This window comes from Macaca fascicularis, chromosome 2 (assembly GCF_037993035.2).
Source record: "Macaca fascicularis isolate 582-1 chromosome 2, T2T-MFA8v1.1".
NCBI lineage: Eukaryota > Metazoa > Chordata > Mammalia > Primates > Cercopithecidae > Macaca > Macaca fascicularis.
This window is the reverse complement of record NC_088376.1, coordinates 151,646,767-151,673,251: the sequence shown is the minus strand read 5'-3', so window position 1 is coordinate 151,673,251 and position 26,485 is coordinate 151,646,767. Positions and strand designations below refer to the sequence as shown.

The 26,485-nt window shown below is 52.2% G+C and overlaps 1 protein-coding gene across 6 annotated transcripts in view; it reads left to right on the top strand.

Annotated features, from left to right (window-relative positions):
- The window catches only part of NUP210 (nucleoporin 210), a 105,231-nt gene that overhangs the window by 52,468 nt on the left and 26,278 nt on the right, over nt 1-26,485 (top strand). For all 6 annotated transcript variants that reach the window (XR_012431516.1, XM_005547877.5, XM_015446302.4 and 3 more), the window contains 8 exons: nt 1,807-1,952; nt 7,684-7,905; nt 10,109-10,282; nt 15,019-15,211; nt 15,464-15,570; nt 16,924-17,028; nt 17,128-17,229; nt 25,525-25,653. Coding sequence is in view for 5 of the 6 variants with exons in the window: in XM_005547877.5 (XP_005547934.3) it covers nt 1,807-1,952; nt 7,684-7,905; nt 10,109-10,282; nt 15,019-15,211; nt 15,464-15,570; nt 16,924-17,028; nt 17,128-17,229; nt 25,525-25,653 (1,178 nt within the window). In the remaining variant the exon portion in view is untranslated. The remainder of the gene's footprint in view (nt 1-1,806; nt 1,953-7,683; nt 7,906-10,108; nt 10,283-15,018; nt 15,212-15,463; nt 15,571-16,923; nt 17,029-17,127; nt 17,230-25,524; nt 25,654-26,485) is intronic.

Below are 26,485 nucleotides of genomic sequence, written 5' to 3'. Positions count from 1 at the left end.
GAGGCTGAGGTAGAAGACTCACTTGAGCCTAGGAGGTAGCGGTTGCAGTGAGCCAAGATTGTGCCACTGCACTCCAGCCTGGGCAACAGAGCAAGACCCTGTCTCAAAAATAAAATAAAATAAAAATTTTAAAACTTAATTTAATAATGGCAGGGATGTAGGACAGCCGTTGGCAGCAGTATAAAGTGACACAACCACTTTGGGAAGATATTTGACAACAGCAACCAACAATGACTACAGCTAAACAAATGCACGCCCTGCAGCCTAACACTTCCTCTCTTAGGGATGCACCCAACAGAAATGCCCAGGTGTGTCCCCCAAGAGGAAGGCGCCCAGATGTTTACAGCAATACCATGTAGCACAGTCCCAAACTGGAAGAAACCCAGATGCGCACCATAGCATGGGTCAGTCTATTGCTCTATATTCATATAACAGAATCATATGGAGAATGTGGACAAAGGATCCTCAAGTGTGACCAGTGAGAAATCCCATGAACACTGCTGAGGTGAGGAAGCCAGGCACAAAAGAGTTGTGCCCGTGGCTCCCTTTATGGGAACCATACCAAGCAAGGCTCAGTTGTGCTGGTGGCACCAGGCGGGTGGTTTTCCTTTAGGGAGAGGCCAGATACCAGAAGGGTCTCCGGGAGATTCTGGGGGTACAGATAATATTCTGTTTGTTGATATGGGTGCTGCCTATAGGGTGGGTCCAGTATGTGGAAAAAGCATTGTGAATTATATACTCATGTGAATTAAACATTATTTATTTATTTTTTTGAAACAGTTTTGCTCCCTCATTGCCTATGTGGGAGTGCAGTGGAGCAATCTTGGCTCACCGCAACCTCTGCCTCCCGGGTTCCAGCAATTCTCCTGCCTCAGCCTCCCGAGTAGCTGGGATTACAGACATGCGCCACCACGCCCGGCTAATTCTGTATTTTTAGTAGAGATGGGATTTCTCCGTGTTGGTCAGGCTAGTCTCAAACTTCCGACCTCAGGTGATCCGCGCGCCTCAGCCTCCAAAAGTGCTGGGATTGCAGGTGTGAGCCACCGCGCCTGGCCGTGAATTAAACATTTTTATTTTTGTTTTGAGACAGAGTTTCACTCTTACTGCCCGGGCTGGAATGCAGTAGCGCGATCTTGGCTCATCGCAACCTCTGCCTCCTGGGTTCAAGTGATTCTCCTGTCTCAGCCTCCTGAGTAACTGGGATTACAGGCATGTGCCACCATGCCTGGCTAATTTTTTGTATTTTTAGTGGAGACAGGGTTTCTCCATGTTGTCAGCTTGTCTCAAACTCCTGACCTCAGGTGATCCGCCCACCTCAGCCTCCCAAAGTGCTGGATTACAGGCATGAGCCACCATGCTTGGCTGAATTAAACATTTTTAGTTAAAAAAAATCAGATCAAGGATCAAGCCTGGGATGAAAGAGGGGTGCCCCCAGCCTGTTGTGCCTTCCCCACCAAAGGTGATTTCAGGGCTGGCCACAGTGGCTCACGCCTGTAATCCCAGCACTTTGGGAGGCTGAGGTGGATGGATCACTTGAGGTCAGGAGTTCAAGACCAGCCTGGCCAACGTGGCGAGTCCCCATCTCTACTAAAAAATTACAAAAATTAGCCAGGTGTAGTGGTCTATGCCTGTAGTCCCAGCTACCTGGGAGGCTGAGGCAGGAGAATCACTTGAACCCCAGAGGCAGAGGTCTCAGTGAGCCAAGATCATGCCACTGCACTCCAGCCTGGGCAACAGAGCAAGACTCCATCTCAAAAAAAAAAAAAGTGATTTCAGGGTGACTATCTGGTTCTCTCCTTTCTGCAGGGAGGCTGCCGCCAGGCTCTGAGCACTGTAGCGGAGTCCGGGTAAAGGCCGAGGCCCAGGGCTCTACCACGCTCCTTGTGAGCTACAGACATGGCCACGTGCACCTGAGTGCCAAAATCACCATTGCTGCCTACCTGCCTCTCAAGGTGAGCCAGGGGCCCTGCCCTTTACCTCTCCCCTGCCCACTACTTCCCAGATGCAAATTACCCATTTGCTCTGACAAATTTGTGTGATAAACCCAATTCCTTCAAAATAGCTTTTGGCACAGCTCCCTCTCCCATGATTTCTGGCTGAAAGCAGGATCTGTGTGGAAGGAGCAGAGCCTCCCTTATGGGCAGTGGTTGTGGGCATCTCTGTTTACGCGAGACAGTGCTTGGCAGGCTTGGCAGGATACCGACCTGCCAGCCTCTCCCAATGAAGGTAGGAGTGTGGGCTGCAAGGGCTTCAGAAGTGTGTTCAGCAAGGGTCACAGGGGAGTGCTTCCACTCCACTCCAGAGCTAACCTTCAGGGTCCCCGTAGAGTCCTAGAATTGGGACAGCGGCCCTGTGGTATGGCAATGCTGAGACCTCCAAGACTGGGGTCAGAGAGGATCTGCCCTGGCCTAGTGTCCATCCATCCTGCCTCTCATCTGAGGACAGTGGTAGCCACAGCCTGTGCGGAGCAGAGCACATAGCCTCAGTGTCCATACCACCCTCCTGAGCCGAGTCCAGCCTGACCCCACCCACTCTTGGGCCTTACATTCCCTGCCTGTAAAATGGGGCTGAGGCCGGGCGCGGTGGCTCAAGCCTGTAATCCCAGCACTTTGGGAGGCCGAGACAGGCGGATCACGAGGTCAGGAGATCGAGACCATCCTGGCTGACACGGTGAAACCCCGTCTCTACTAAAAAATACAAAAAACTAGCCGGGCGAGGTGGCGGGCGCCTGTAGTCCCAGCTACTTGGGAGGCTGAGGCAGGAGAATGGCGTGAACCCGGGAGGCGGAGCTTGCAGTGAGCTGAGATCCGGCCACTGCACTCCAGCCTGGGTGGCAGAGCGAGACTCCGTCTCAAAAAAAAAAAAAAAAAAAAAAAATGGGGCTGAGACAGCTCTTGCCTCATGAGGTCGTGATGAGGATTTGCTGAGCTCACAAATGGAATGAGCTCAGAACACAGTCTAGGGGGTAGTGCAGGCTCAGGAAGGGTTAGTTATTAAACACGGGTAAAAAAGAACTGGGCCTTCCTCTGGGGTGGGTGTGAAGGCTCTGTACGAGGGCTGCCATGCAGGAGGCTGCTGATTGTAATCATCCCTTTCTTTGAACCCTGCCGAGCATGCAGGAGGCACAGAGAGGGTTCGTTGGTGGGAAGTTCCTGCTCCTCCTTCCAGGGAGGGCTGGAGGGCAGGCCTGGGGGATCCTCAGCCTCCCTGGCACGGTCAGGCAGTCCTTGCATTTTTCTGCTCCCAGTGTCAGCCTTAAAGACAGCTCCAGTCCTCATGGTTTGTACCATTTTTTTCTTCCTCTCACCCATTCATTGGAAGCAAGCTTGGTGATGTTAGGATTTCTTTTTCTTTTCTTTTTTTTTTTTTTTTTTGAGATGGAGTTTCACTCTTGTTGCCCAGGCTGGAGTGCAATGGCGCCATCTCTGCTCACCACAACCACCGACTCCCGGGGTTAAGCGATTCTCCTGCCTTGGCCTCCCCAGTAGCTGGGATTACAGGCATGCACCACCATCCCCGGCTAATTTTGTATTTTTAGTAGAGACAGGGTTTCTCCATGTTGGTCAGGCTGGTCCCGAACTCCTGACCTCAGATGATCCTCCCACCTCAGCCTCCCAAAGTATTGGGATTACAGTCATGAGCCACCGTGCCTGGCAATGTTAGGATCTTTTATCTCTGAACCCCTGGCCCTGGGTTCAGTGCCTGGCACAGAGCAGACACCAACCAAGGGTGGTTTTGTTTAGAATGAATGTGTGAGGAAATGTGTCCAAGGTCACCCAGCCAGGGCAGAAGTCAAGGCCTCCTGATCTCCAGAGCAAGCATAGCAGACACTTCTCAAATGTCCGTTAGTGATCAGAGGCTTAGCCCTGCTCCTCATCCTTCAGCACACAGGCATGAATACTTGTGTAATCTCTGCAGCAGGCCCTAGAGATGCACTAGGGCAGAAAACACAGAACTTTTGTCCCCATGAAGTGACATTCTGGCAAAGAGAGGTAGAGACGACCATAAACAAAGCAAAGAATGTATTTTGCCTCTGCTTGCCATGGAAAAAGTAGAGCATGGAGGGGTGATGGGGGTGGAAGTTTAAAATGAGGAGATCAAGACCTGCCCCCACACCCCCACTCAAGCACAGCACTGCAGCAGGTGAGCGTCAGAGAGCAGAGTGGAGAGAGTTGAAATCCCTGAGAACAGCAGGCATTCTGGGGTTGCCCTGCGCACCTTCTGGGAGCTAGAGCGTTTCACCAGGTACCTGGAGAGGGGTTCTTCAGGGCCCCTCCTGGCTCTGGATTATCAGGGCGTTTGGCTGGAGCAGCAGAAACCAGAAGCTGAGCTCACAGTCCTGGGCTGGAATGTAAGGATGAAGATAAGGTGGACGTGTCCCTCAGTGAGGTGGCTTCCTGATTGGACAGATTATAGAGAAAAGTGGGTATGGGTCTCTTCTCCCTTCATCTGTCTTCTTCCTAGTTAGCAGTTAAGATCAGGTTTATTTACAGGGAACAAAAGCCAAGTGACAGGGACTTACCCAATAGAGGAATTGATGTCTCTGTCGCACATGAGGAATATTTGGAATATTTGGGCTTTGACACCGGCTGAGGAGCCTGCACAGTGCATGAGCATCCTTCATCAGCTGCATTGTTAACCTGTCTCCTTGGCACAGGGTTCTATGATACTTTTATGCCTGAGGGAGAGAATTAAACACAAAGGTGATAATTCCTCATCATCCGGTTGTTAACTGTAGGACACACAGCTTCTTCGCACAGTTCTTTCACTTTGGGCTGGTCATGAAAACATCTTTGGCAAGATATACAGTGGCCTGCTTTGCCCATAGTGGGGTTTTGTTGGTTGTGGCCACGAGATTTGGGTAAGAGCACGGGATCAAGAGTCAGAACAGACCTGGGCCCACTAGCTGGGTTAGCTTGGTTCAGTGTCTTCGTCTGCTGGGATTCATCCTTTCTGTCTTTAAAGTGGGGATGACAGTTAATAATCATAACAGTTTCTAACAGCAGGGGCCATTGATTGAGCATGTGCTAGTCACATATTCAGGTCTTTTATTCCAGCGCCTGAATCACAATAGTAGCCCGCGAGGTAGGCATTATCATTGTACCCATTTCACAGGCTGGGGAAACAGCCTTGTAGACATTATTGTTTAAGGTCCCAGACTAGCTTCATTCCAGTAGAGACAGAGAAGCAAATGCACAAATGATGGTATATCCAGTGATGGCTCAGGGGCAGAGATGAAGAGTTGAGCTGGAAAGGAGGTGACAGGGGAAGAGAGACCCTGCTTTAGACAGGCCCAGCAGAGGCCTGCCTGAGGAGGTGACGCTCAGGCAGAGGCCTGAGTGGTGCACAGAACTGGGTTGTGCTGCTGTCTCCAGCGGGGAGTTCTGAGAGGAGCAGAGATGAAGGCCCTGAGCATACTTAGTGCTTCTCCTGCAGGAAACAGGGGCCACGCCTGACTCTGTAGAAGGTGGAGTCCGGGGATGGATTTCAACAGGGGCACCACGGGCCCCTTGGAATTGTTTGTGTGTGAGCACACACGTGCAGGGAGGGATGCCCAGAGACAGTTGATAGCCTATATCAGATTCAAAAAATGTTCATACTGAAAAACCAAGTCAAAAGGACAGAATTCTCATTTGAAAAGTCATAGTCTGTTCAGGTAACCTTAACAAAACACCTTGGACTGGGTGGCTTATAAACAACAGAAATTTCTTTCTTGCAGTTCAGGAGCTGGGAAGTCTAAAGTCAAAGGTACCAGCAGATTTTGGTGACTAGTGAGGGCTTCCTTCCTTATAGATAGCCATAATTTGGATGTTCGTGTCCCCACAAAATACGTGTGTTGAAACGCTGACCCCCACAGCAATGGAGCTGAGGCCTTTGAGGGGTGATTAGATCATGGGGGCAGAAGCTTCACGACTGGGATTAGTGCCCTTTTAAAAGAACCCAGAGAGCTAGCATGACCCTTCCACCATGTGCAGATGTGGTAAGAGGTTTTTTTTTTTTTTTTGTGGGTGGGGAGGGAATATTTTTCTTATAAGGTTTTTCCTTCCTCATGTGCTTAAGATCATGCCATAGATGCAGAAGGAAACAGACACACCCTACCCTCCATGAGTCTATAGCCTGATCAGACCCCCAAGCCATGAAGCTCCTTCAGGGTGAGGAGCACCAGGTGAAGTGGGGCCCAGAGAAGAATCGCCTGGGCCGCAGGTCGGCGCTGGGTGGGAGAGGAAGCAGGGCTTTCTGGAGGCCAGTGTGCTGAGCCCTGCAATGTCAGGAGGGGTCGCCTAAGTGAGACAAGGATAGGAGAGTAGCCTCTGTGAAGGCCTGGGGACAGCTGAGCATGGCTCTCTAGAAGGATGCCACTAGTCTGAAGCTGGACCTGGGGCCAGGTTGGGAGAGCCCAAGTCCTAGGACAGAAGCTGAGCCTGTATTCCAAGGGCCGTGGGTGCTGTGGAATAGTTTAATGCACAAGGGACAGGGTGAGATCTCTGTCTTAGGAAGGGACACATGGGCAGCTCTTTGAGGGGATAGTAGATGGGGCTAGCGGGGAGCAGATTGACAAGTGAGGACTTGGCAGTCACTGCAGTGGGACCCTCTGCAGTGGAGGGAGTCAAGGAGAGCAGGGCTGTGGGACCCCTTAGGGTGAATCCCTCCTCTCTGCACCCCTGCTGTGTCACTGGAGGGAGGGATCCTCCTGTGGAGTCCCCATGTCTTCCTGGAGGTTGACTGGGAATGACACCCTGTTACATAGAATCTAAGCACTGCCATTGCCCACACTGGGAGGCCATGGGGCCCTTGGCACCATGATTGCCCTAGGCCGTGGAGGAAATGAGAGCTTTGTGTGAAATATTACTTTAATTCTTCCTTTGTTTACTGGGTACTTTAAGGCCACCACAGTTTTACTTGCCAACTCACTTTCACTCAACAAAGAATTGTTGAGCACCTGCTATGTGCGAGGCATGGTTCTAGGTGCCACAAGACTCGCCCTCGAAGCTCGTGCATACATGGTGCAAAGTGTGGGAAGCCCAGCGGCTCAGAAGGAAGGGAACAGACCACCTGCAAGGGTGCCAGCAAGGACAACACAGGCTGCATCTCCCTTGGTCACCTGGTGGATATCTCTTTAGGATGGTTTTATGCTTTTTACAGCAAGATGGTTGTGATCCAACTGCACCATCAGATGTGTATCCTGCGCTTGTAGATCTTTGTGAAGACTGCTTTGGGGGCCCACATAAGGTTCTGTCACTGGGAAACACTACGTGTACTGAGCCCCTTGTGCTGGAGTGTAGATTATTGTTGGTTATTTGCTGTGGGAAATAATAGTGTGATGAACATCTGTCTGTGCATTGACATGTTTCTCTCCATTGTGTTACTAGGTTAGGTTCCAGATAGGGAATTCCTGGGTTCCAGGGCTGTGGGTATTTTCAAGGCTTTTACCAGATTGTTTGACAAAAGAGGCAAATCCATGTACACCCTCCAGCAGTCTGTCAGAGTGAGGGCTTAATTCTATCTACACCCTACTCCTCTGGGTCTTTGCAACGATCCCCATGAGTGCTGCAGATGAGGAGAATGAGTTTCAAACAGGAGACTGGGCCCCACAAGCAGGGTGAGGATGCGGGGCTGGGATGCCCGGCTCCTGCCCGTGCTGCCTTAGAAGAATGCCAAGTCTTCTGCCTCTTCCATCTCCAGGCTGTGGATCCCTCCTCTGTTGCCTTGGTAACCCTGGGCTCCTCAAAGGAGATGCTGTTTGAAGGAGGTCCCAGACCTTGGATCCTCGAGCCTTCCAAGTTCTTCCAGAATGTCACCGCTGAGGACACTGACAGCATCGGCTTGGCTCTCTTTGCCCCCCATTCCTCCCGGAATTATCAGCAACACTGGATCCTTGTGACCTGTCAGGCCTTGGGTGAGCAGGTGAGTGGGCAGCTGCTCCAGACCCTCCTTGCCCTAAGGCAGGGGTGGAAAATTACTCTCTCTGTATTATTTTATTTACTCCTTGGAGTAACCCTGAGAGAAAACCACTCCCATTGTACCCATTTTACAGACAGGCAAACTGAGGCGTGGTGATATCGAATTCAATGAACACTAGGTAGGTGTGGCAATGGGGACCTCCCGCTATGCCAGCTTTCGTAGAACAGGCCAGTTGGGTGGCTTGCCACCTCCATGGGCTTCAGCATCCCCCACTAACCAAACCAGAGCTGGAGGCTTTGAGTTCGGGATAACAAGTCCAGTGTCTCCAGGGCTGTAAATGAATGAGGCTATAGACCCAGGTTTGACACATCTTTTTGGTTTTTGAGGATAACCTGGAAATCACAATTTTTTTTTTTTTTTTTGAGACGGAGTCTCGCTCTGTAGCCCAGGCTGGAGTGCAGTGGCCGGATCTCAGCTCACTGCAAGCTCCGCCTCCCAGGTTTACGCCATTCTCATCTCAGCCTCCCGAGTAGCTGGGACTACAGGCGCCTGCCACCTCACCCGGCTAGTTTTTTGTATTTTTTAGTAGAGACGGGGTTTCACTGTATTAGCCAGGATGGTCTTGATCTCCTGACCTCGTGATCCGCCCGTCTCGGCCTCCCAAAGTGCTGGGATTACAGGCTTGAGCCACTGCGCCCGGCCCACAATTTTTTTTTTTTGCATAATCTGTTAAGTTTTTTAATGCTGAAAACCAAAAGCTGAGGAGGCTGAGGGGACCAGACAAAACACATGTGTGACCTGAATCCCCACATGCTGGCTGGAGGGCATCTTGCTATTCAGGCGCCTCGGAATCTGGTACTCCTTCCCTGGGGAGGGTGGGCTGAGAGCTTGTGGGGCTTCTGGTGGGCATCTACTGCTCCATTTCCAAGGCAGGAAGCCCAGAGCAAAACGGGTATTTGGCGGGAATCAGGAAGATGGGAGAGAGCCCATTTCTTTGGGAAGTGAAGTATATTTCCTGCACGTGTAGCAGGGCAAAGAATGTCAATTGGCAATAAAACGCACATGCATGCCTCCCACGGTGCCCTTATGGCATCAGCCATGCCACAGCTGCCCTGGTATGGCCAGAAAAGGTGCCTGGTGATAGGTCCCATTCACCAGTGGGGTGGTTTTAGAAAAACAATAAAACAACAAGAACAATAACATCATAATAAGTAATATAATAAGAAGAATAAAATTCCTCATGAATTAAGTTGGATATATTTCTTATCCCTAACATGACCCCACCATCCCTGTCCCTTCTCAGGGCTGTAGGAATTTGACCCCCAAGTGGCATTACCTCTAGGGCCCTCCCAATCCATTGCTCTGTGGATTGGGAGCAATCCACAGGGGACACATGGGACACTGGGAGCACACAGAAAGCCTTCGTGGAGTCAGGGAGGACACTGCCCTTGGTCCTGCCTCATGGTCAGGAAAGGTGGGGGCTCGTGTCCTCCATCAAGTGCATGTCATCTGAGGAGGCTGAGGGTGCTACCTCAAGATGGGCCCTGAGCCATGGTGCTCCAAAAAAGAGGAAGCTGGATATGATATCTGAGGTCCCAGCTCTCCAGGCAGACAGGTTTCCCCCTTTTCTTGCACCATGGATTCCCCTCTCTGCAGCAGCCCCTGGAGCTGCAGAGCATGAGCAGGCAGAGGGCAGGCCCTGCCTCCAGGCTGCAGCTCTTCCTGGGTGTTGTCCTGCAGTGCTCCTATCTGATTGGCTTTCCCCAGTCATCATTCTGCAGCATGCACTTCCCACGTCTGTCCCTCGTTCCATGGGTGTTTTCACCTCCATATGGACTCCTCACTGAAGCATCCTTGAACTTGTGAATTTGCTAATGCAACCATGGGGTTTTCCTAGGGTCCTGGGAAACCATGAAGCCTCACCAAGTCTACCTCTTCCCTGAGATAGGAGCAGCCCATGGTTCTGGCTGACATTTGCAGAGGGCACGTGGACTCCCATCTGAGAGTCTCTTAAGTGTTGAGGAAGTGCTTTCCCACCTGTGTGCCACTGGGCATTTGTTAAGACCCTGTGGCATGGGTATCATCATCACTCCCATCCTATAGAGGAGAAAACTGAGTCAGAGGGTACTGGGGTGGGGTGTGGCACAGCTCAGAAAGGAGTGAGAACTCAAGCTTGGGGGTCTGACTGCTCACTGTGCCCTACCAGGTCATCGCCCTGTCGGTGGGGAACAAGCCCAGCCTCACCAACCCCTTCCCTGCGGTGGAGCCTGCTGTGGTGAAGTTTGTCTGCGCCCCACCGTCCAGGCTCACCCTTGCGCCTGTCTACACCAGCCCCCAGCTAGACCTGTCCTGTCCGCTGCTGCAGCAGAACAAGCAGGTGGTGAGTGTGGTCTATGCTCAGGAGGAGGCGAGGGTGCCGCCCGCTTGGGCAGGACATTGGCGGCCTTGCCCATGGTCCCAAGCATTGTAACAGACATAGCTCCACGCTGCACTTCCTTTGTCTCAACAGCTGGCCCTGTGAGGGCGCTGGTTTTATTTGTGTTTTATATTCAAGGGACACACAGCTTGGAGAGGTGAGGGACATACAAAAGTCACAGCTACTAGTGGCAGTGTCAGATGAAGATAGGGTCCTCTTCCACATTCGCTGCCTGTCTTTGTTTGGCAGTTGGTAGTTTAAAAATATCTTGTTGGCCGGGCGCGGTGGCTCAAGCCTGTAATCCCAGCACTTTGGGAGGCCGAGACGGGCGGATCACGAGGTCAGGAGATCGAGACCATCCTGGCTAACACGGTGAAACCCTGTCTCTACTAAAAAATACAAAAAACTAGCCGGGCGAGGTGGCGGGCGCCTGTAGTCCCAGCTACACAGGAGGCTGAGGCAGGAGAATGGCATAAACCCGGGAGGCGGAGCTTGCAGTGAGCTGAGATCGGGCCACTGCACTCCAGCCTGGGCGGCAGAGCGAGACTCCGTCTCAAAAAAAAAAAAAAAAAAAAAAAAAAAAAAATCTTGTTGTCTTCTGTGCCTTGAGGGTGTTAAAATGCACCTTACTGTCTATGGACAGAGTATGTAGGGTCAGAGCAGGTGTGCGGGCTACTGAGGAGAGGTGACCAGCTGCAGCATCCCCATGATGTGGGGGACATGGGGCTGTGTTTCAGAAGTAAGGGTTAAGAGAGGAAGAAAGTCCCTTGGGGGTCTAACGGCAGGGATGGTAAGGGAAGCCACAGGTCTGCTCCCCTTGGACTTGAGACGCATCCATGCCTTAGTCCCTAGGGCATTCAGAGTCCAAGGTATTGAGTGTGTCCAGTGTAAGGGACATGGGACACCCTCTGGCCAGCACCAGCCCCCAGCCCCTTTTCAGAGGAGGGGGTTGGGCAGCTCCTCACTCCTTGAGCATGTACTTACGGAGCATGTCCTCTGTGCCAGGCACAGGTCTGAGTTTTGGATTGCACGGTCATCAGGACAGGCAAGGAACCTGCCTCCTGGAGATGACAGGGAGACCAGGAGATGCACAAATAAGATGGATCAGAGGTGGCAAGCGCTGCAAGGGAAGTGAAATAGGGCACACAGCAGAGCGAGGAGGAGGCTGCTCAGGAGGAGCGGAATGGGGCTCTGAGGAGGGCATGTGCGAGCTCACTGCGATCTAACACTGTGAAACTCACTCCATTTATTCTTTGTGAGTCCTAGAGCAGACCCTGGCTCATAGGAGGAGATCAGTAACTAGGAGCGGTGGATGAGTGAACCAGCGAATGCACTGTGCATGTGCCACTCCTGTCTTAATGCTTGACTCTTGCAGACTCATGGGTGGAGAAGCCACACTGCTGGAGAACTGGCCAGGGAGTAGCTGAGCTGGAGAGTAGGTCCTCTCTGGACAGGCAGCCTGCTCAGCTCAGGGACAGTCACTTCAACCCCAGGCTGGCCCAGCTTTCTCGTTTTCAAAGAAAAACAAATCAAACCTATGTGCATCTTCCCCGTCCTTAGCGTTGGCTGTGAGCTGAGGGAGCCACGTTGGGGCTGGATTGTGCCTGGTCTGTCTGTTGGCCAGGACCTCTGCTTTAGCCCAGGGTTGTCTCCCTGGACTTAAATATGATGGCTGCAGGGCTTGACTCTGATTTGGCTTTGCACATCATAGATGTCGCCAGAAAATAATGGACCTCAAACATGGAGGAGTTGTGTGATCCATCAGTCCTCAGGTTCCTGAGCCACCAGCCAGCCATTCAGGCGTGACCCTGGCAATTTAGAGTCTCATTAGGGAACTTTTTTTCTTTTTTTTCTTTTTTGAGACAGAGTCTCGCTCTGTTGTCCAGGCTGGAGTGCAGTGACGCAATCTCGGCTCACTGCAACCTCCGCCTCCTGGGTTCAAGTGATTCTCCTGCCTCAGCCTCCTGAGTAGCTGGGATTACAGGCATGCACCACCATACCAGACTAATTTTTGTATTTTTAGTAGAGACACGGTTTCACCATATTTGTCAGGCTGGTCTCGAACTCCTGACCTCGTGATCTGCCCGCCTTGGCCTCCCAAAGTGTTGGGATTACAGGCATGAGTCACCATGCCTCGCCAGTCATTAGGGAACTTTGAGAAAGATATATCCCTGCAATGCAGCCTGGGTGCAGGATCAAGGTAATTTTATACTCTCCAACTTCAGAAGCTACCCAAGATGTGTTTGCAGATTAAATTATTGGTGAGGAGAGACACCAGAATGGAATTGACTGATCAGAATGACAAGATGGACCCTGGCCCTCTGAGCAGATCCTCTAGTGTGTGGCTCGCTCACTGTGGGTGGGCACCAGTTGCATGGGACTGATTAGGGACTTGAGTGGGGCTGCCCCCAGATGAGACACCAGAGATTGACCACACTGAGTCAGGGGAGGTCCTTGGGCTCTAAAATCAGACCAACTGAGTTCCACCCCTAAACCTGTGTGACGTTGGACAAGTCATTTAACATTTAATGTCCCTGGACCTCAGCCTCCCTGTTTGTAAAATGGAGTTTATGTTGTTGCCTCAAATGGGTCAGCTAGCTTGCACATGTGCTTGGCCAGTGTCAATTTCCTTCCCTGGAAGAGCATTGGTTTTCCAGCCTGGGTTGCATCTGGGGGAGCCATGGAGCACCTAGGATAGGTCCCTGCAGCCTCTGCCAACACTCCCAGCTTCTATATTATGAATAATGATGAGACCTTTGCATGCCTGCTGATGGTGCTGGCCTACTCTGAGCAGGGCGTGGATTAAGAATTTGTAGCCTGCTTGAATCAAGTGTTCTGTGGGGGCAAGAGAGCTAAAAGGAATTGAGAGGAGCCCTCATGGTGCAGGTAAGGTGTTTTGTGACTGTATCAGTCGGACAGACTGGGCCCGGCCAGGCTGCCACAGCAAACAAGCCCACATCCCATAGCTTCACATGGCACAAGCTCACCTCTTGCCCATGCTGCATGAGCCTCTCTGGTTGGCTGGGAGACCCTGCTTTGTGTCATTGTAGTCTTCGTTCCAAAACATGGGCTGTGGAGCAGCTACCATGTTGATTATGGCAGGTGCCACTGTGGAGAGAAAGGGAATGTGGCAGGTCGGGATCTGGCAGTGAAGCTTCCCCCTAGTCCCATTTCACATTTCACTGGCTAGAGCAAGTGCCTCGGTCACTTCTTTTTTTTTCTTTGCTCTGTCGCCCAGGCTGGAGTGCAGTGGCGCGATCTCGGCTCACTGCAAGCTCCGCCTCCCGGGTTCACGCCAATTCTTCTGCCTCAGCCTCCCGAGTAGCTGGGACTACAGGCACCCGCCACCACGCCCGGCTAATTATTTTGTATTTTTAGTAGAGACAGGGTTTCACCGTGTTAGCCAGGATGGTCTCAATCTGCTGATCTCGTGATCCGCCCGCCTCGGCCTCCTAAAGTGCTGGGATTACAGGCGTGAGCCACGGTGCCCGGCCGTGCCTTGGTCACTTCTAACCAGAGGGTGAGAGAAGGGTAGTTCTTTCTGTGGGACCCCCCTCTCCCCGAATGGAAAACTGGCCGTTTGTGAATGACACTCATGGCTGCCCCCCTTCCTACCCACGTGTAGGAAGGCTCTCTAAAATGCCCTTGCAGTCCCCATATTTAAATCCACATCCTACAAGGTGGGCTTGGTTGTGCTTTGTGTGTCACAGCTGGAGAAACTGAGGCTCAAGGAGTTCATAACTTGCCTGGGCACTGAGAGGTAGAGCTGGGACTCAGTCCAAGTTGTGGGGTCAGACACACTTGGCCTCTGCTTTGTGGCCCTGCCCACATTGCCCCCATGCCATGTGGCCAGAGAAGGAGGGGATAGTCCACAGGAAAGAGGCTTGATTCAGCCGGTTTCTATGGGGAGAGTCTTCTCAGGGAGCAAGAGATCATGCCAGAGTGGTGGGAATCCAGGATTTGGACCTGCAGCCTGGAGCTCCCATCCCAAACCTCCTTGGATGAGCTCCTTTCCCTGCCTGGGCTTGTGCTTCCTTCACATGGGGATGATCTCTCCCACCTTCCTGGGACATTTAAGGATCGGGCGAGTATTCCACTTTGAAAGGAGCTGTGCAAACCTGGTAGCTCTGGGACATCTTAGGCATTGGAATCTGCATTCCTGTGAAACCCCTAGTGGGGCCATCCTAGAGGCACTGACATGTGCCTGGGTGGGGGGGTGGCAATCATTTGGAAAGGTGAGGGCGGAGGGGAAGGAGAGCAGCCTGCCCACAGTAGTAGGTCAGGGTGGGAGTTCCCGGCTTCAGCACTGTTGACACTTGGGGAAATAGGTCCTGTAGGGGGCTGTCCTGTGTATTACAGGGTGTTAAGCAGCATCATGGACCTCTCCCAACTAGATGCCAGTGGCAACCCCCTGACACATCAGTAGGGACAGCCAGAAATGCCTCCACTGTTGCTGAAGGCCCCCTAGTGGTTCTCATTCCATTGAGAGCTGTGGTCTGGAGCCAGAAGCCAGCTTGGACAGGGCCATGGTGGGACCTGGTGGGTGGCAATAGTGAGGATTGCTTTCTGGCTCATCCCATTCCCTCACCAGCACCCCCAAGAGCCCACAGGGCAGCTGCTGGCCTCAGAGTGCACTGTGTGGTCAATGTCCAGGTCTAGTCCTGGGTGTGACCACAGCATCTGACCTGTGTCCCCTGCAGGTTCCAGTCTCCAGCCACCGCAACCCCCTGCTGGATCTGGCTGCTTACGACCAGGAGGGCCGCCGGTTCGACAACTTCAGCTCTCTGAGCATCCAGTGGGAGTCCACCAGGCCAGTGTTGGCCAGCATCGAGCCTGAGCTGCCCATGCAGCTGGTGTCCCAGGACGATGAGAGTGGCCAAAAGAAACTGCACGGTGAGCTGGGCGCTAGCCCAATGGCCCAGGCAGAACAGAGACTAGACAGGAAGCCTGCCAAGGTGGGCCCGTACCTGTGGGAGCTTAGTTATCTGCGCTTAGGTCCTGTTAACTCTTAACAATCCACGTAGTTTCAACATACACAGTTTTCTATTTTCGGATTGAAAACTGCAAATCAGAAGGAGGGAGGGGCTGCTTCAGGGGTGGTGATGGGCAGACATCCAACGGTGGCTTCCCTCTTCCTGGTCTCAGGTTTGCAGGCCATTTTGGTTCACGAGGCATCAGGAACCACAGCCATCACTGCCACTGCCACTGGCTACCAGGAGTCCCACCTCAGCACTGCCAGAACAAAGCAGCCGGTATCTCCCAGGGCCCAGTGGTGGGTGGGCTATGGGTAGTGGAGCAAGTCTCCTACTTCTGCTTAAATTCCACTGGGTGTCACAGTGTCCTGAGTCACTGTCTGCTCGACCGCCGCTCCCCAACCCCAGCCTCTTGGAGGCCCTAGGAGAGGCACTGCTATTAATAGTAGGGGACCAATAGATACATTGGAGGTGGGAATGGGAAGGGCTCCTCAAGAACAGGCCTTCCTGGATAACAGCCACCTCATGGGGGGTATAGCCATAAGAAAACTTAGGTCTTGAATACGGTGGAGGCAGCAGGTACAGGCTGGAAGGAGAAGGTGGGACTGGATTCCCAGGGCCCCTAAATGCCAGGATGAGGCACTTGTATTGTCCTCCTGGGAGCAAACTTTGAAAGAGGCTGGGGCCCTATGGGGGCAGCACTGGGGAGGCTGGCCTGGAGGGAGGTGGTCGCTGAAGGGGCACACCTGTGCCTGTCCCTGATGGCTCAGTCCTCACTGGCACCAGGAGTCCCTTGATTGGGAGTCGGGGGGCATCATGGCCTCCTGCCTGATGCCTGAGCACCCTGACATGTTCCCCCCAGGACTTTGCACTTCCTCCCTCTGCCCTGATGTCCCCCCACCCCCCATTGCTGAGTCACTCAGGCTTCCTCCCCTTGCAGTCTCTGTTCCCCTGAGAGCTGCTCTCCCTTGCAGACACCATCCTGGTCCTTGTCACCCACACTGCACACCTTCCTGTCATTGACTCTTACTCTTCCATCCGTGCATTGGAGTCACCTCTCCCTGTGGGCAGTTGCTGCACCCTGAGTGCCTGGCACACCTGTGGCCCTGAGGAGGTGCTCAAACACATGACCTTCTGGGGACCTCAGATCTGGGTGGCTCCCTTGTGTGACACATGGTGGGAAGCAGAGCTTGGTGGGTCATGTGCCACCCTAGGGGATGAGGGTTCCTCTCCTGAGCCAGCCTTGGCCACTCTTCCAGGGGACACTTCCCCAATGCCCAGCCTGGCCGGCGGCCACACACTCCAAAGCTGGCCCTTTGCTGTGAGGTCCTGAAGGGCAGGGCGTGTGTGTGAGTTGCCAACCACTGGGGCCTGGTGGGTTGGGGTGGCGTCTTCTAAGCTGGATTGCTGCCAAACCCCTCCTCAGTCTGGAGTGGAGAAGCCAGCAACTCACTCCACCTCAGGAGGCTGAAGGGAGGCCTCAAAGGGTCTGTGGCCATTCTTCTGGGCTCAGGAGTACCAGGGGCTTGTGGCCGGGAGAAAGGCCAGGCCCTAGGGCCTTTGGCCTGCTCTTCCTGAGGGGCGGCCTGATCATGTCCTCCTGGATCTGATGGCCTTGCCCTTGCCCTTCAGCATGACCCTCTGGTGCCTGTGTCAGCCTCCATAGAGCTCATCCTGGTGGAGGACGTGAGGGTGAGCCCAGAAGAGGTGACCATCTACAACCACCCTGGCGTCCAGGTACCGTCCTTGCCCTGCCACCTTCCTGGGCGAGACCCATGGGGGGACTCCTCGCCCTGCCACATGCGGCCCAACCCTCCCTGCATCTACCTCCTGCAGGCGGAGCTCCGTGTCAGGGAAGGCTCAGGTTACTTCTTTCTCAACACCAGCACCGCAGATGTTGTCAAGGTGGCCTACCAGGAGGCCAGGGGTGTCGCCATGGTAAGCTTGGGCCATCAGTCCCCACTGTTGGTTTTCAGTCCTTATCTGGGCCGTTGCATGGTTAATTGATTGATTATTTTGAAAGCTAGCACTTGGCTCACACTCGGAATCCCAGAACTTTGGGAGGTCGAGGCGGGAAGATCACCTGAGCTCAGGAGTTCAAGACCAGCCTGGACAATATAGTGAGACCCCTATCTCTACAAAACCAATAAGAAAAATCAAAAGATTAGCTGGGCATGGTAGCACAGGCCTGTGGTCCCAGCTACACAAGAACCTGAGGCAGGAGGATTGCTTGAGCCCAGGAGGTTGAGGGGTGCATTGAGCAGAGGTCATGCTCCAGCCTGGGCAACAGACCTGGGTGAGAAACCCAGACCCTGTCTTCATAAAAACAAAAGCTGGCACTTAGATTCTCTGATTCATTCCACAACTTTAGTCATTCTCATGAAACTTTTGTGATTTTTATTCCATGTCCGCAAACTGTTATTTACCTAATGGTTCCCTTTCAATCAATCCTTTAATTAAGATTAAAATATTATTCCATAAGGAGCACTGTAACAGCCATAAAGAAAATTGCTTTTAAAAGATGTCTGACCTTTCTCTATTTTCCTGTGTTTCTCTCTTGACCCTCTCCCTACTCTTGCAAGCATTGACTTAGCTGTGCTTGTGGCATGGAAGAATTTAGTGTTCTGCTTTTATTATGTTATTTTAAGTGTTTATGTTTTTTCATATTGCTAATGTAAGATGGCAGTCCATCTTCAAGTTTGCTAATGCTTTCTTTTGCCAGTTTAAATCTACTCTTGTGCCCTTCTGGTGAATCTTTCATTTCAGCTACTATACTTTTCAACTTAAGAATTTCTGTTTGGTTCTTTTTTTCCTCTAACTTTTACCTCTTTATTGATATTCTCTGTTTGATATGACATTGTTATCAAATCTTCCTTTACTCCCTTCATCATTGGTTGGTTGGAAGGCTTTGCCTGGTGAATCTGATCTCTGGTGGCCCTCATAGACAGTTTCTGTCATCTGCCTTTTTTCTGGAGTACGGGTCATGTTTTCCTGTTTGTTTGTTTATTTGTTTTCATGTCCTATAATTGTTGGAAACTGGACATTTTAGGTAATGTATTGTAGAAACTCTGGGTACTGATCCCCAATCCCCACATTGGAGCTTGTTACTGCTATTTGCTTGTTTACTTCTTTAGTGACTGGTCTTGTTATTTTGCTGAACACACACACACTCACGCACACACACTTTTTCCCAGTAAGAAGTCTCTGATATTGCTCTTAGGGGTAACACCTTGGTGTGTCCTTTGTTGCTCTGGGATGACTGTGGCCTTTGCAGGGCTTTTTTTGACTGTCTTTCACTGACCACTCAACTGTTGAGCTCCACTAATTGAGGCTGATTGCTCCACTGTCTTCAGTAATTCCCTTCTGACCCCAGGAGAGCTCTTCCCAGCTCTCTTTTTTTTTTTTTTTTGAGACCCAGTCTCGCTCTGTCGCCCAGGCTGGAGTGCAGTGGCCCGATCTCAGCTCACTGCAAGCTCCGCCTCCCGGGTTTACGCCATTCTCCTACCTCAGCCTCCCGAGTAGCTGGGACTACAGGCGCCCGCCAACTCGCCCGGCTAGTTTTTTTGCATTTTTTAGTAGAGATGGGGTTTCACTGTGTTAGCCAGGATGGTCTCGATCTCCTGACCTTGTGATCCGCCCGTCTCGGCCTCCCAAAGTGCTGGAATTACAGGCTTGAGCCACCGCGCCCAGCCCCAGCTCTCTCTTTTTCTGTTTCTCTCTGGCAAACTTGCCAGCCTCCAGTGTAGTCCACACCTCCCGGACTCTGTCACCTCCCAGTTGCCTTTCAGCACAACCTCCACTGTTTTGGAGAGTGCACTTAGGCTTGGACTTCTCCAAGCTCTGTTGCACATGAATTCAGTTCCTTTAGGAGCAACTCACACCTTCTGTTTTCTGAGTGCATTTAGCCCCTGTGCACCAGCTGCTTTTCCAGGCAAACTCTCTGAGCCAGAGCTATGGTGCTGGGCACAGTGGTGCATCTCTCTCTGGTGACACCAGCACATTAGGAGCTGGGCCCTTGGTGAGTGGGGCAGCAGCCCCAGTGTTCCTCGGCTGGCCTCTCTTAGCAGGGAACCCCACCCCACGAGCCAGGGAAGGGCGGCCAGACCCCAGTATTCTCACGGGTGCTGCACCCAAGGCAGAGCCTTCATCCCACGAATGGAGTCTGGGTGGAAGATGGAAGCCCCCACCTCTGAGCCCACTTTCCTGGGACTCAGTCTCAGCAAGCTGTAGCTGGGGGCACGATAAGAAAAGAAAAACTGACACCTGCCCCTCCTAGGAAACGAATCCCCTGGCCGAGAGCTGGGGGTGAGGGAGTCCTGTGATCTTGGAGGAACCAGTCGGGAGTGGAGCTCCACCTCGCTGGGGTGGAGGTCAGGGAGGACGGGCATCTTATTTCACATTCTACAGACCCTTGTTCTTCCCAGATGTTAGCAGGTTTTCTCCAGTAAACGCTTCTTCATTTGCTGTGTGCCCTTGGAATCATCCCAGAGATTTTAAACAGCTGTGTGTGTGTTTCATGGGGAAGTCTGTGGCCTCCTTACACTGTCCTGCAGAACTGGCACCTCCGGCTGGTTTTTGACCAGTGGTGGGGGTGTGAGCCCTTTCAAGAGAAAATAGAGATCTCTATTTTTGTGTGAAACACCCCCTGTTTAATAAGTTTTTTAATTCAGTTTTTTTGTTTGGTGTTTGGGGTGATTTCGAAAACCTTCCTTCAGTGTTTGATGTTAGTCTCCAGCTGTCTTGCGTAGAGGATGCTTTCTCAGTGCCGTGCCTCGGGGAGGGGGAGGGAGTCCCGCTGTTCATGTTCTTCCCAGAGGCAGACCCTTGGATGGCAGGATGCCCTCAGCACCTGGGAACACGCTTGTGGTTGGAGGACGCTGGAGGAGGCGAGGAGCCTGAGACCACAGGCAGTGTCCCCTAAGCATTCTTATCCCCTCATAGAAGAAAGAACAATTCCCCAGCTCTTCCTCCAGCCATGCCAGTGAGAACCTTACACCTTAATTCTGACTGCTTGACATATGCCTTGTTTTGTTTACTTTTAGAAATTAATAAAAACTTCCCCGTTACCAAGAAGAGGGGAGTTCCAAGTTAGGGAAAATGTGTACAGTGCCGGTGAAACCGGGGCACGCTCTCATTCACATTTACCTTGCACCTATCATTTTGTGCAAGCCCTGAGGGTAGACTTGTGACCAGAGGGAGACCTTTTCTCCAGGAACAAGAGTTCCTCGAGGTTGGTGATGGACTAGGCTGCCGCTATAGATAGTGAGCTCCTTGTCTCTGGAGGCATTTGAGCAGAAGCTGGGACACTTGTCTGAAAGACTCAAGGTGGGATTCCAGCATGGGAGTCAAGTCTCCCAGGAGACCTTTAAACCCCTCTTGAATCCTAAAATGCTGCGATTCTAGGAGTGTCTCTGCAGTTCTGTTTTACACGTGGCCACAGGAGAGCTCTGGCACTGTCTTTCTGGATTGTGGAATGGCCCCTGGCCTGGTTGAGTGACACAGAGTGCCTATTGCAGGCAGGACCCGGGACAAGTCTCCCCTATGGCAAGCAGCAGCCCGTGCCACAGGCCCTGTGAACTGCTCTGGTCCAGAAGTTTCCTTCCATGGAGGCGCCCTGCCCACTGGGGTCTTCACCTCCCTTCATTTCAGGCTTGTGCCAAAGACCCTCGCAACTCCAATCGGGCCCTGGTTCCTCTGGTCTCTTCTGAAGCCTGCGGGAGGAATTTTCCAGGGAGTATTGACGTCAGCAGCAGGTCCTGGTTGCTTCAGAAACAGTTGCAGGCGGCTGTTTCTGAGGGATGTCTACACGTGGCTGTGGCTTTTTCCAGCTGCTGAGCAGCAGTACAGAGATAGACAAGCCCCCAGCACTCCCTAGTTAGCTCACAGAAAGGGTTTCTTTCCTTCCTATTGATACATATTCAGCACGCAAAGATGGCTTGCAGGCATTGTGGCTTTGGAGTGTCTCTGGGGGGCTCTCTGGGGCTCACACAGCAGGGGTCCTTTGGAGGTTTTTATCCCCACACAGTGGACATGGGCTATGCAGGGCTGTGATGAATTTTGCTCACGCAGCCCCAGAACGCTCTGTAAGGGCCTTTATTTTGTTTCGGCTGGTTTGCACATGGGAGTGTTTATCCTATTTAAACCTAGGGTTTCCTTCTCAATGATTCTTTACATTTCAATCAAGTCCTCCAGGCAGAACCCATGAGATGACCAGAGCAGGGGAAGGAGCCTGCTGGGCACTTTACATTTCCCATTAATTCGTGCACTCAGCGACACTAGAGTGCGTATCGTGTGCCAGGTGCTGTGCTGGGCACTGCGGATTCAGGAGAGAATGAAGCCGGGGGGGCCGGCTTCTGTGAGCTGCGGCTGCGTCTCTCCATCTCCTGGGTCCTATGAGCTGTGGCTGCGTCTCTCCATCTCCTGGGTCCTGTGAGGCGCAGCCAGTCATGGGGCCATTGTTCAGGTGAGGATGCGTGTCCAGGATGAGTGGGGAGTGGTTGGCAACTGCAGGGCCTGAAGTCAGGTGCATCCTCCTTTTCCCTGAGACTGATCTGTGGACAGTAGTCCATGTCCCCAGTCCTCGCCCTTGGGAGGATCACAGGGCTGGCCACGTCCCTGTGTGAAGTTTCATCCAGCACCCAGGCTAGGGCCCCACTCAGTGCCTATGCTTTTCACGTAAGCTTAGGTCTTTCCCTGCTGGCCTTGAGGGCGGGTAATCGGGCACACTCACTTGGCACTGTCTGGCCCATCACGTGACATTGACAAGCAGCCTGCAGGAAATGGAAGCCAGTGGCTCTGTGACATTCAAAAATAGCTGCAAGGTCCCTTATCCCCTGCACTCGCCACCTGTCAGGGGACAAGTCTGAATTGTGATCAGAGCTCCAGGAAGTGGGGGCTGAGATGATGTGGGCAGAGCCTTGGGGCCTGGCAAGCTCTGAGGTATTTGACAGTTTCAGTCCCACGTGTGCAGAGCTGCCTCTGGCTGCACTCAGCGTCTTAATGAGCAACGACACATTTGTCATCTCTGACTTGACAGAACTTTCCCCTCGGCTCAGTGTTTCCCAGTGTTCTCAGGTGGCACCTTCAACACTCAAAAATTAAAATTCATTCTGGGCATGGGTCACCACTACCTCTTTCCCCTTGCAAACGTTCTCCCGTGTGTCAATCAAGAAGCAGATGTGTCTGGAAAGCACAGAGAAGCTGTGTGGTGTGAGCCACCATGCACAGTGTAGTTAGGAGCGGGTGCAGGGTCCCGCTCTGCCACCAGCTAGCGGCCAAGTGCCCTCCATTACCCAAGCCTCCAGAATGGCCTAGTGGGCGCCCCCTTACAGCATCTCTGTGGGGTACATTTAGCCACTGTGCACCAGCCTGAGGGGCAGGCCATGCTTCGAGGGCTCCAGAGATGGTGGCTGGATGCCCATCCCCTGGGAAATCAAGTGGAAGAGCAATTGATTTCCCCACTGCCATTTTAGGTCTTTGTTTAAAAAGTGCAAGATAGTTCTTCTAAAGGAGAAAAAAGAAAGAGAAAAAGCCCTTCCCTGCATTACCCTGTGTTGCCCTGCGTGAGGCTCCTCAGTCAGTGCACTATGGAATTTCTTCACATCGTGAGGGACCTGCCCACTCCTGACAGCAGTAACTATAGTAGGAGTTTCAGGTTGGAGACTTAAATTGGGTTCTCAAAGAAAGCTGTCATTACTCTCTGTAATTTTTCAATGAGTTTTCTTTGAGAGAAATGTAATAACCTGGGGTGAATCAGCCCCAGCAAAACCAGAAACCTGGTGGCTCCTGGACCCTGCTTCTCAGCCCATACCTGACACTAGGCTCATGTGGCGATGGCTCCAGTCATGAAGCTATTGTTCGGTAGTATAAGCATGACATCTACTCCAGGATCTTTATTCACCTACTGTAAGTCATTGTGTGGAATAACCCAGGCATGCTTTGTGTGTATTGATATACCCATCATTATACAGGTGGTGTGTGCAGCTCGGGCCAGCTTGTTGATCCTCCATACCCCCAGCCAGCCGTGGGCTTGGGCCCTTCTCAGCTAGGCCTTTGCTTTTATCCACTCTCCCCAGCACCATAGTTCCGTTCTGGCTGCAGGAAGCCTCCAGCCCCATTCCCCTGGGAAGTGGAGAGTCAGGGGAGGAGCCTAAATTGGGAGTTAGGGTATTTGGTTCTATCCCCAGCTCTGCCTTTTCAAAGCCATATCCTTGTCCTGTCATCTGGGCCTCAGTTAACTCATTTGTACGTTGAAGAGGTTGGACCAGAATCAGCACTTTCCAAATAAGTGAAGGTCCATTAGATTTGCAGGCGATTTTCAGAATTTCCAAGTCTTAACAAAGCTGGTTTTACTCTGTAAAGCTGAGCAGGCTGGAGCTCCAGGTTCCATGACCTTATCCAGAATTACTCAGAGCAGCAGCCCTGGATCTTCATCCAATCAAGACATGTTTATAGGAGGCTAGGCTGTACCAGATGCTGAGCTGAGTCCCAAGGGCATGTGAGTGCTGGTGACAGCCTGGAGGGGAAGGCCGAGTGCACTCTGGGTCCCATCAACACTGATGGCACCTGGCAGGCCCAGCCCCCGAGAGAGGGGAGAGATGCTGGAGGAGCTGACATGGATGAGGGAAGACTGTTCTGAGGAAAGACACTGGACCTGGGCCTGAAGGATGACTTGGAGCCAGCAGGTGGAGGCTGGGGAAAGAGTCCAGGTCTTCAAGGTGGGCTGCGAGGTCCGGAGGCAGGCAGGCAGCAGCTAGCTGTCTGTATGAGTGGGAGAGAAGGCCTGTGTGGCTGGAGCATAAGTGTAGTGGGGGAGTGTGCTCTGCGTGGAATCTGGAGCGGAGGCAGGGGCCGGGCCATACCAGGCTTTACAGGGCGTGCTAAGGCTTTGAGCTCATTCTCAGAGCACTGGACAGTTGTTGAAAGGTTGATGTTGGGTGTGATGTGATCCTATTTGGTTGTCACCTTTGGGTCAGAAACCTTATTTTTATTTTATTTTATTTTTGTAGCTTCTTGATATTGAAACTCTAGCTTTGCAAATCCTGAAGTGCTTACTTTAAAACCCCTTGCTCCCCACCCCATGAATACGAGACCACAAAGAGCAAGCAACAAAGCCAGGCCCCGACAGAGGAGTGGGGCAGCTGGCTAGACTTGCCTCATGGCCTGTCCCTGCTTACCCAGCTCCAAGATCACCTGGGTGAAATATGCGTCTAAGCATTAAGACAAGCTGTGTGAATTCCATCATAAACAGACACGTTACTTGTGTGAATGCCCATCTTCTGCAGCCTCAGAGGGTGATTGTGATGTACTTTCTTAGGGGAGAGAGTCTTGAAGGTAGAATCCCTAAAAGTGGGTAGAGAGAAAAGGATTAAAAGGTGGGCTCTTGCCTTGAGCCCAGGAGTTTGAGGTTGTAGTGAGCTGTGATCCCGTCACTGTACTCCAGCCTTGGGGACAGAGTGAGACCCTGTCTCTAAAAATAATAAATACAATAAATAAATGTTAAAAGAGTCTTTGGCAGTGAAAAGGCTGGAAAAAACTAGCTCTGATTTGTTCATTCACTCACAACACCTTGGTAGTCACTGCTTCACACAGAGCTGGGGATGTGATGAGACACAAAGATGAGCAAGATGCACATAGCTCACACTGGGGTGGCCTTGCGGGCCACTCCCAGGCTCTGTGGTTCCATCAGTCTGCTGGGACTTCCTGTGCAAGCTGCCATTGGAAAGCATCTGCCTCGTTTTCTGCCAGCCCCTGACTTGCAGTTTCACAGAAGACCCCACAGAGTGCTTCTCTACCACCAGGGCTGCAGCAGCAGGTGGCCAGCTCAGGATGTGGCATCCTGGGACTGCATCCTCACTCTGCCCTGAAGTTGGTGCATGTCCCAAGGCTGCTGACTGGCCCCATTGGAGCAGCTTCCATTTTCTTCTCTTTGTAAAATATGCAAGTGGAGATCAATGCTCTGTGAGATCCAGCCTGGCACTAATGTGTTATATCCCAAGCCCATCTCCTGGCCAGCAGTGGGGCTCATGACAAGAGGTGGGTAGGGCATCATCTGGTGTAGGATTTCCCTTGTCCACTGCTTCCCAGTGCTGGCCTGGAGGACTCTGCCACTGGCATCCCATGAGGTGACAGGCTGTGCTGAGGGCGAGGTGCTGCTCACGGACCTGAGCAGGGGGGCACCCTACAGCTGCATAACCCAGCACCCACCCCTCCACCCCTGCCCCAACGTTGCAGGTGCACCCTTTGCTCCCGGGCTCATCCACCATCATGATCCATGACTTGTGCCTCGTCTTCCCGGCCCCAGCCAAGGCTGTGGTTTACGTGTCGGACATTCAGGAGCTGTACATCCGTGTGGTTGACAAGGTCAGTGGAAGCTTCAGGATGGGGCACCCTCGGCTGACCTGCAGGAACTGGGAGGGAGGGGACTGTGGGAAGAATGTTCTGCATGGCCTTTGCTTTTTGCTCCTGGAGTCTGCATCCCTTCCCCTGTGAGCTTGCAGAGCTGTCTCCCATCTCCTTCGCTCCATGTGGAGGATCCAGAGTCCCTTCAGTAAGGGACTTCTTCATCCCAGGTGACATCCCCATGAGGCTTGGCAGTAAATCCTGCTGGAAGTTGTCTCTAAATTAGCCATGACCTGGGAATTCCATGTCTTCTGGCCGGTGTAGGTTATTAACCAGCCAGGCACATGCCCTGCTGAGCATGAATTTTCTTCCCAGAATATAGATTTTGGGTTCTCTGGGGTTTCAGTGGCAAATGAGCACAATTCACCCATGCCAAGCACCATGGAAAAAAGAGACAAGGAATAGATCTCGGTTTATCTTTCACATCGATAGGGAATTTTTATTACTCCAAATATCTGAGGTAGCTGAAGCTGGGCTTTCAGAGGGTTGCGATCAGGTTCCTCAGTGGATAGAAGGGCTGGTAATTAAAAGGGGAGTGTTCATGCGGCTTAGGCTCCTTAAGAAGCTAATATGCTCTGCCCAGCCCCATATACTCCTCCTATAGTCTCATTTTCACTGCTGTTTGCTAATCATCTGTTTCTTCACTGTGTATTTCTGATTCTCATTTCCTAAAGTTCTTACTGTATTATACACTGCCAGGTGTGAGCTGTTCAGTCAGTCAGCATTTATTGAGCTCCTACTGGATGCTGCTGTTCTGAGTGGTGTTTCATCTCCCTAATTAGTGTATTAGTTA